The sequence below is a fragment of the Dipodomys ordii genome, unplaced genomic scaffold, assembly GCF_000151885.1.
Source record: "Dipodomys ordii isolate 6190 unplaced genomic scaffold, Dord_2.0 Scaffold10, whole genome shotgun sequence".
Classification (NCBI taxonomy): domain Eukaryota; kingdom Metazoa; phylum Chordata; class Mammalia; order Rodentia; family Heteromyidae; genus Dipodomys; species Dipodomys ordii.
Genome location: NW_012267226.1, coordinates 11,005,872 through 11,015,732, shown reverse-complemented (window position 1 = coordinate 11,015,732; position 9,861 = coordinate 11,005,872). Strand labels below are relative to the sequence as shown.

Genomic DNA, 9,861 nt, shown 5'->3' with positions numbered 1-9,861 from the left:
CTTCAGCTCAAGGCGAGTGCTCTACCACTTGAGCTATAGCGCCACTTCCAGTTTTCTGGTGGTTTATTGGAGATAGGAGTCTCACGGTCTTTCCTGCCCGGGCTGGCTTTGAACCGCGATCCTCAGATCTCAGCCTCCTGAGTAGCTAGGATAACAGGCGTGAGCCACCAGCGCCCGGCTGAGACTCTTATCTCTACTTAAGCACCAGAAAAATGTAAGTGGTCCTTGGCCCAAAGTGGTAGAGCACTAGCCTTGAGACAAAAGAGCTCAGGCCCCCAGTTCAAGCCCCAGGACCAACAAAACAAATAAAAACAAAAAAAAACAAAGTGGCTGAGGGTATAACTTTCATGGTAGAGCATTCCCCAGCTCAGAAAAAGAAAAAAGAAAAAAACAACAACATACCATACAGGTATATAGAAAGCTGTTGTGTGTTGGCTCAATGAGTAACCCACAGGGCTAATAGAATCCAATCACAGCTCTGGATTAGAGCAGGGCTTAGTGTGAAAAGGGTAACTGCTCATTAGGCTGAGATGTTCAAACAGAAGAATAAGTTTGAAATATCGTTGTACAGATATTGAGCCGTATGAAGAACTAGAAGGACACACTATTGTGCAACTTAATTATACAAAATAATTTGTTAATTATACAAATTTGTTTCTTGAGGAAGCACTTGCCAGGCCCGTCTATCCTTTTTCCCGAGTTTTTCTCTTCTACAGTGAACCCTGGCCCTGCCATCAGATCATCAGCCTTAGCATCCATCCTGTTTTTTGTTTTTGTCAGTTGTGGGGTTTGAACTCTGGGCCTGGGCGCTCAAGTGGTTTTCTGGGGTTAATTGGAGATAAGAGTCTCATGGACTTTCAGGCTGTGATCCTCAGATCCTGAATAGTAGTGGCCTTTCTTTCTTTCTTCCTCCCCCCCCACTTCCTCCTCCTTTTTTTCCTCTTTTTGTTTTTTTTTAAGTGTTTTTTGTTTTTGTTTTGTACTGGTCCTGGGGCTTGTACTCGTTGCCTGGGCACTGTCCCTGAGCTTTTGTGGTTAAAGGTAACGCTCTACCACTTCAGCCACAGCTTCACTTCGGCTTTTTGGTGATTAATTTGGAGATGAGTTGCGAGGACCTCGTTGCCCGGGCTGGCTTTAAACTGTGAAGCCTCAAACCTCAGTCTCCCGATTATAGTAGAAATAAAGGATTTGGGAACCTCCGGTCTCAACGCTGGTTGGCTGAACTTCAGCTCAATCATTACCCAGCAGCCCACCCTTTCCTTTCGTACACCCAATCATCTCCCTCCCCCGTCAACAGGCTAGAAAGCGGAAGTGCCAGGACCACGGGTGCCCCAAATCCCGCCCCTGACACCTTCCCAGCCCTAGAAGTAGACGCGAATCCCGGAAGGGGCGGGCACAAGGCTACGGAGTGGGCGACGCGGCGGGGCGGGGCGTCCCGCTGCAAAGTGGCGGTTTACTTGAGGTGGTTGCCTCGGTATCCCCGCGTTGTTTGCCAGCTGCCGCGTACACGGCCCGGGGTTTTGTCTGTCTGGGAGCGTCCGGAGGTCCAGCCCTTCTCCGATTACGTCCATGTTGGGACGCTGCCACACGGCCAGGTTTCCCCCCGCCCCGGCAGGCCTGCGCCCGCTCCTTGGGTCCCGGGTCTCTCCCGGTCAGCCTCTCCGGCCGCGCCGCTGCCTCCCCGGGGAGGCGGGGGCTTTGGCCGCGGGGGTTTGGGAGGTGTTAGGCGTTTCGGTTTTTGTTTTCTCCCTCACCAGGAGCCACCGATGCCGGGACGTGTGGCCCCGCTCAAGAAGCCTCGGAGTGCCACAGCTTTGCCCCTGGCCCTGAACCCCAGGAAGAGCCACGACGTGCTGGCCGTGTTGGCCGAGAGGAGCGAGGTCGTGGCGCCGGTGGGGGCGTGGGTGGAGCCGGCCTCCCCGCAGTGCCGGGAGATCCCGGCGCACGTGAGTGTCCGCCTGCCCCGGCTCCCCGCTCACCGCCTTCCCGATCAACTTACTTTGAACGCGGTGCTGGAGTTTGAACTCAGTGTCTCCTGCTTACAAGCTACATCCCCAGCCCCTCCCTCCCTCCCTTCCTTCTTTCTCTCCTTCCTTCCTGTCTTTCTGCCTTTCTGCTTTAGTTAATTTTCAGGCTGGGCCTTGCATTTTTTTCCCCCTGCAGGGGCAAGTTTTTAGCAGTTGTCCTCTTGTGTAGCTGAGATCATAGGCGTGCACCATTATTACACTCAGTTTCTTGATTGAGATGAGGTTTTTGTGGAAAAAACTCAAGCCACAGTCAATTGAAACCAAGAGTACAGGCAAGCGTGTCGTCCATCCCGTTCCCCTCCCCCCCGTGCCCCCCCATCTCACCTCCCACTTTCCCCCCTCCACTGCAACACCTCTAGTGTTTTATTTTGTTTGTTTTGTGTTTTTATGTCAGTCGTGGGGCCTGCATGCTGTCCCTCAGCTCTAGGCTAGTGCTCTATCATTTGAGCCACAGCGCCACTTCTGGCTTTTTCTGATTATGTGGGCTGAGGAATCAAACCCAGGGCCTCATGCATGGTAGGTAAGCGCTCTACCACTGAGCCAACTTCCGAGCCCTGGCACCTCTAGTTTTTGATACTTAATAATGGTTGGAAGATACTTGTTTCACCTGAGGCCTGCCCCCCCCCCATAGTATTGCAATACAATTATTTTCAGGCTTCTAAAAGTAGATTTGATCATTTGATGTGAAAGGTTTAGTAGCGGCATAGTGGTTGACAGGATTATGAAAAATCAGGGTGGTGGGAAACTATAGGAAGTTTTGAAGAAAAGATTGACTTTATTAATTTTTACAGGTGTAATTTCATGATCAAACTGCTTTTTACTTAGATTTTTTGCTTCAACGTTTCTAAAAGTTAGGGAGAGGGCTGGGAAGGTGGCTCAGTGGCAGAGTGCTTGCCTTGCATGCATGAGGCCCTGGGTTCGATTCCTCAGCACCACATAAGCAGAAAAAGCTGAAAGTGGTGCTGTGGCTCAAGTGGTAGAGCGCTAGCCTTGAGTTGAAGAGCGGAGGGACAGTGCCCAGGCCCACAGTTCAGGCCCCACGTCCAGCAAAAAAAAAAAAAAAAAGTTAGGGAGAGATTGGATCCAAAGGTACAAGCTGGAATATAATTGTAACAATTAAGGCAGGAAGAATATTATTAAAATTTCTTTAGGTAAGAAATAGAGAGGAAAAACCTTGATAAAGGGGGATCAAGAATCAGTAAGATTTGATACAAAAAGATATTTTCACATTTCAGTTACACATCTTTTTAAGTCCTCAGATTTTGACATCTCTGTAATGTCAGTAGTATCAAACTGCCTACAATTTGACCCTGATAATCATATTTTTTCTTTTTCTGTGCTGAATCTTAAATTGAATCTTAAGTTCCCACACATTAATTTAGAACATGTACAAACATTTCTCCTTTAACTTGTTTAAATCATTCTAGAATGCTTGCTTTAGCTTATTTACTCTGGATATCCACCTTTATTGACAGTTGTAGCACTGTCAAAGGAGATGTAAGTAGTTACTTCTAAAGTTTGGCTAGGAATTATATTTATCCTAAAAGGGGACTCCTATTAATTTTTCTCCACAAAATACTGAGAGGCCATCAGGATTCCTAGAAATGCCATAGAGCCCCACTCCCTGACAGTTGAAAGCCTAGCAACAGAACCACTTATGTCTTACATCGCATATGGCTATTACCTTATTTTATTTTTTGATCTGGTTGTCTTGTTCTGTATAACAAATGACTCCAGAACCTAGGGGCATAAGGCAAATATTACTGTGTGTTGGAAATTTAAGAGGCTACAGTGGGAAGCTGTGCCTTTGCTCAACTTGGGTGTCTTAAATAGTTGGACGTGACATATCTGGACAGCTTGACTGGGTGTTAGCTATTGGTTGAATTCCTTGGTTCTTTGTCATATGGCACTATATATGCTGTAGTGTCCAAGATGGCTTTCTTACGTATCTGGCATTGAATCTAGGATGACTAAAATGGCTGAGGGCTGGCTGGTATCTTTTTTTTTTTTTTTTAATTGGTCGTGGGTCTTGAACTTAGGGGCTGGGTGCTATCCCTGAGCTTTCTGCTGAAGGCCAGCACTCTGCCACTTGAGCCACCACTCCACTTCCCTTTTTCTAGTGGTTCATTGGAGGAGATGAGTCTTACAGATGTTCCTGCCTGTACTGGCTTTGAACTGAGATCCTCAGATCTCAGCCTCCTTAGTAGCTAGGATTACAGGTGTGAGCCACCAGTACCCAACTGGCTGGTGTTTTTTTGTATTACACATGGCCTGTTTGACTAGCCTGTGCTTCCTTGAAACATGGTAGTCGCAGAATAGTCAGAATTCTTGTATGTTGTTGGCTTCATCCAGAGAACATTCTAAGACCTCCAGGTAGACCTCCAGGTAGAAGTTGCTTCATGACCTTGCTTGAGAAGTCTCAGAGCCAACACACCGTGCCTCATTCCTTTGGGCATACAAATTGAGATCACATTCATGTGTTCTTTCACTATTATATAAACACTCCATTCTGTTAATAGTATGTATAGTGTAGGAAGGCAATGAAGAGTTAGGTGTAGAATCAAAACATTAATATTGCCAACTGCTTTTATTTTGTTTACTGTTAATATTCAGAGCACTTAGAGGAGATGACTGCAGGGACTGACATTGAAAGGTGTTCTAAGTTGTTTAGAATACTTTGTGGAATTGCCCTCAGAGTTCATAATCTAGTGGGGCATTAATAAATAATGTGTACAGTAACTTTAGTAAAATGAGAGGTTCCATAGCATAAAAGCTCAGAGGAAGTCAGTGTTTTAGGAGGTAGTGGGTGTGAATATTAGTCTTGTAAAGACTGTGTAGGCTATTACTGTGTGGAATTAAAAATAGATCATAATTCTGAGTGTGAAGACATTTTATAATAAGATGAATTTGGTAAGTAGTGAGCAGTCTGGTCTATTAATACTGTTCATTAATTTTAGACAATATGCAGCCCAAATGGATTTAATTGACTCACTAATGAAATCATGTTTAGTTTTAGTTTAATAAAAGAAAAAAAAACATTAGGATTTGAATGTTCACACAGTTCCTATTTAGCTTATGATTGGGTTGTGCTCTGCTTCTTGGCCCTTGCTTTCAGGCCTGGCCTAACTTCTTGGTACTTACTAGCTATGTCTAGATCATTGGTTTTGAAGTTGATATCCTTACTTACAGTTTATAGTTTAAATTCTTCTGGGAGGTTTGGATTATAGGCTGAATTATTTTTTAGGTCTGTGTTTATAGTAGCGTTAATAAATAAAGCTGCCCATTAAGTTCATTTTCTCTTTCATCTTTAAAGACTTCAGCATATATAATTGAAGAAGAACTAAAGGAACAACAAAGAAGGAAACAAGAAGCTTTGAAACATTTTCAGAGACAAGTCAAATACCGAGTAAATCAACAAGTCAGGCTTAGAAAAAAGCAACAGCTTCAGAAGTCTTATGAAGCAGTAAGTGCAAAAGAAAACTGAGCCTTAGTAGACTGAATGGCAAGTCTTATGAGCTAAGTTATTAGGCAGTAACAGTTTCAGAATTGATTTTCTTTTGATTGCATGCTTTATATAATCAGTTTTCTAGTGGGCACAAGAGATTTTCATATTGAAAGACCTTTATTCCCATGTTCTGATTTGTTTTTTTGCTTTCACCAAATGAGTTAGTAACAATTTCAGAATTTTAAATTTAGACTTGTTTGAATTCTAACTTTGCTACTTGCTATGTGATTGTAGGTTACTTAATTTATTAGCATCTTGTCAATAAAAAATATGATACCTGCCAGGCGCTGGTGGCTCACACCTGCAATCCTAGCTACTCAGGAGGCTGAGATCTGAGGATCACAGTACAAAGCTAGCCCAGGCAAGGAAAGTCCAAGAGACTCTTATCTCCAATTAAATACCAGAAAACGGGAAGTAGCGTTATGGCTCTAGTGGTAGAGCTCTCTCCTTGAGCTGAAGAGCTGAGGGACAGCACCCAGGTGGAGTTCAAGCCCCACAACTGACCAAAACAAAAACAAAAACCTATCTCACAGGATTATAATAACCTAAATAATTTATTAGCACATAATAGTTGCTGGTAAATGTTAGTTTCTCTTGAAGCTAAAGCCTTATGTCCCCATCCTCTGCTCTAAATGAAAATCTTGGCTGCTTAAAGGGAGCACTGAATTGGAATGGAAACTCATTGTCCATCTTTTCCTTTGAGTAGGTAGAAAAAGAAGGCTCTATAGCCATGCAGTCTTCAGATCGAACTCTTAAAAGGACAAGCGTTTTTCCAAGTACTTTGAATGCTGCTATTGGAAGTTCTGTGTTACCTCCTTCCCAGATGCTTGGGGATACAGTAGATAATGGAGAGAATCACAGTGAATTATTCCAGCAAGCCCAGGCTGTAAGTATACATTCATTTTATTTTCAGTCTAGTTTTTTTTTTTTCTTTTCAACCTCCAAATCTAGGATATGGAACAAGGATCCCATTCAGCCTCACTTTTGATTATCTTTTTTTTTTTTTCCTGGAGACAGGATTTTGCTCTGCAGCCCAGGTGCCAACCTTACATCCCTATAGCAGCATGAGTTAGGTAGGAAGTCAGGTTATAAAAGCTTTAAGTGTTACAAAATAACTGGGAAGGTGGTAGAGCGCTTGCCTTGCATGCATGAGGCCCTGGGTTCGATTCCTCAGCACCACATAAGCAGAAAAAGCCGGAAGTGGCACTATGGCTCAAGTGGTAGAGGGCTAGCTTTGAGCTGAAAAGCTGGGGGACAGCGCCCAGGCCCAGAGTTCAGGCCCCACAACCGACAAAAATAAATAAATAAATAAGTGTTACAAAATATTAAAAAGTTTTTGAGTCCTGTTTTGCTACCTTTTTTCCTTGAAAAGAAGGTGTATGCTGGGTACTGATGGCTCACACCTGTAATCCTAGCTACTTAGGAAGCTGAGATATGAGGATCATGGTTCAAAGCCAGCCCAGGCAGGAAAGTCCATGAGACTATCTCCAATAAATCACTAGAAAAACCAGAAGTGGCACTGTGGCTCAAGTGGTAGAGCTGAAGAACGCAGGGGCAGAGCCCAAGCCCAGAGTTCAAGCCCCAGGACTGACCAAAAAAAGAAAAGAAAAGGTGTATTAATAAAGTATATTAATATTAATTGTATTAATTAATTGGAAGAAAGCATACTAATAAAGCATATTCAATTAACTATTTTACACCTTAAACTTTTGCTTTTACAACTCTGTGATAATGGGTGTTTTAAAATTTTACCATTTCTTTTACAATTTTTATCCACTAGATGTCATTATGAAACTAAAAAATGAAATTGTTCAAGTACTAGCTTTTTTAGTTTTCTAGAATAGACTAAATAAATGATAAACATAACTCACTATCTAAATGCTAATGGTCTTTTCAGTTTCCTTGTGTCTTGAAACTATATAAACATAGAATCATTGAGTTGTAAGGATTTTAAAGTTAATTGAACTATTTAAGGATGCAATGGTTTGATGTCTGGAATATACTTCAAAATAATATTAGAGTGAGATGGGACTTATATTTCAGGATTGAGTTTCTAGGGTGTCCCTTGATTACTGTGCATTAGAAGAGAATTGAAGGACATCTTATTTTTTTTCATTCTCACCATATAATAATTAAAAAAATTATAAACTGTTCACTATTATTTCTTTTCTAGCATGGTTTATGTCAGCTTTTTGTTTCTTACTAAACTTTTTACTATCTTATGCTTTAATTTTATTTTCAAACTTTGTGTATGAGCCACCATACTTTGCTCCTTATTTTCATTTTTAGTTCTCCATTACAATTCCAGTTTTCTAGCTTTTTAATCTGAAAATCATTACCTTTTGTAGATAAGTAAAGATTCCAATGATAGGAAATAACCTACTAAGTTTCTGTCACTCGTCATTGAAAACACTAATATTTTAGTTAGGATCTTTTTGCTCCAAGAACTCAGGCTAATTCAAGCAAGAAAAAGTTTCAAGAGTATACATAAGGGTTGCAGAAATATCTCAAGTGGTAGAGCACTTGTCTGTCTTGGAAAGTCACTGAATTCAATCCCAAATAGTGCAGAACAAAAAGATAAAAAGACACTAGGTCTCTATTAAGAAAATTTTGGTCTGTGCCGAGGAGACCTTGGTTTTCTCCTATTTCGTCCTGTAATGTTTTCAGGTGTCTGCTTTGACTCCGAGGTCTTTGATCCATTTGGAGTTGATTCTGGTGCAGGGTGATATATAAGGATCTAGCTTTAGTTTTCTCTACAAGTGATTAACCAGTTTTGCCAGCACCATTTACTGAAGAGACTGTCTTTCTTCCATTCTATTTTTTTAGCTCCCTTATCGAAGATTAGGTGGCCATGGGTCTGTGGGTTCATTTCTGGGTTTTCAATTCTATTCCATTGGTCCTGAGGTCTCTTCTTGTGCCAGTACCAATTGATTACTCAACACAGATGCCCCTCAGTAGATGAATGGATCAAGAAAATGTGGTATATCTACACAGTGGAAGTCTATGCCTCTGTCAGAAAGAATGACATTGCCCCATTTGTTAGGAAATGGAAAGACTTGGAAAAAATTATATTAAATAAAGTAATCCAGACCCAAAAAACATAAGTCCCATGGTTTCTCTCTCTCTCTTTTTTCTTTTTGTCTGTCATGGGGCTTGAACTCTGGGCTTGGGTTCTGTCCTTGAGCTCTTCAGCTCAAGATGAGTGCTCTACTCATCTACAGCGCCACTTCGGTTTTCTGGTGGTTTATTGGAGATAAGAGTTTCACTGACTTTCCTGCCTGGGCTGGCTTTGAACCAAGATCCTCAGATCTCAGCCTCCTCAGTAGCTAGGATTACAGGTGTGAGCCACTGGCGCCTGGCTCCATGGTTTCTCTTATAACTAGTATGTGTCTGAGACAAGCAGAAAATGTCAGATAAGATGATATTAGGCGAAATGAACCCCAAGATAAGGACACAAGTGGTTTTCTTCTTTTTTGCTATTGTTTCTGACGTATTTATAAGGTGATTTTTTTGGTTGCTTTGTGTGTTCTTCCCCCATAGTATAACCTCTGTTTTTACTGTATTTGATGTCGGTATAATTTGGGGTAGGGAAGGGAAAAAAACAAATTGTTTAAATAGGGATACAGGTGGACCCATTGCAACAATGAGATGTACAAGATGTTATGTTGAAAAACAAACTTTACAACTTTGGGGGTGGGGGAGTGTAGTCGTAGAGATAGGAGGGCAGGGATGGTAGGGGAAAAACCGGAGGAGGCAACAATGCTTGATAAGAAATGTACTCATTACCTTGCTCATGTAATTGTAACCCCGCTGTACGTTTCACAATAAAAAACTTATTTAAAAAAAAAGACACTGGGACTTGGGTTAATCAAAATACAATTTGAACCTCACACAAATTCAAACTTCCTTTAAAGGTCTTCAAGTGAATGTTTTTCTGCATGTAAGATCCAGTGATGATAAGAGAATGATATAATTGAATTTATACTAGTATTTAGTCATTGACTTGATTGATTCAATTGCTCTCCTCGTGTGTCTCAAGAGTGAGGGATTTCCTAGGAAATGAGTCTTCCAGTCCTAAAAACTGGACATTTTCAGGCCAGCCAGTTCTTTGATCTTCCTGTCTCTACATAGCTGTTTCTTTCTCATTGACTTACTTTCCCACTCTTAGCTGGTATTCTTTTCACTTCATCACAACTGTCATTTTGGCATACTTAAGGCTCCTTTTGTGTCTTCTTCAGTTTGGGACCTTTTGGGTTCAAGTTCTGTCTGATTTTCTCTGAATATTTCCTAGTTCCTTATCTCTGGCAAAGAATCTTTTTTTTTTTTTTT

General features: G+C 41.7%; 1 protein-coding gene across 1 annotated transcript in view; it reads left to right on the top strand.

Moving 5' to 3' along the window:
- Positions 1–1,662: 1,662 nt before the first annotated feature.
- The window catches only part of Ccdc15 (coiled-coil domain containing 15), a 47,410-nt gene continuing 39,211 nt past the window's right edge, over positions 1,663–9,861 (top strand). Inside the window, exons 1-3 of the mRNA XM_013009466.1 lie at positions 1,663–1,946; positions 5,341–5,490; positions 6,239–6,418. Of these exons, the coding sequence (XP_012864920.1) occupies positions 1,767–1,946; positions 5,341–5,490; positions 6,239–6,418 (510 nt within the window). The 5' untranslated portion in view covers positions 1,663–1,766. The remainder of the gene's footprint in view (positions 1,947–5,340; positions 5,491–6,238; positions 6,419–9,861) is intronic.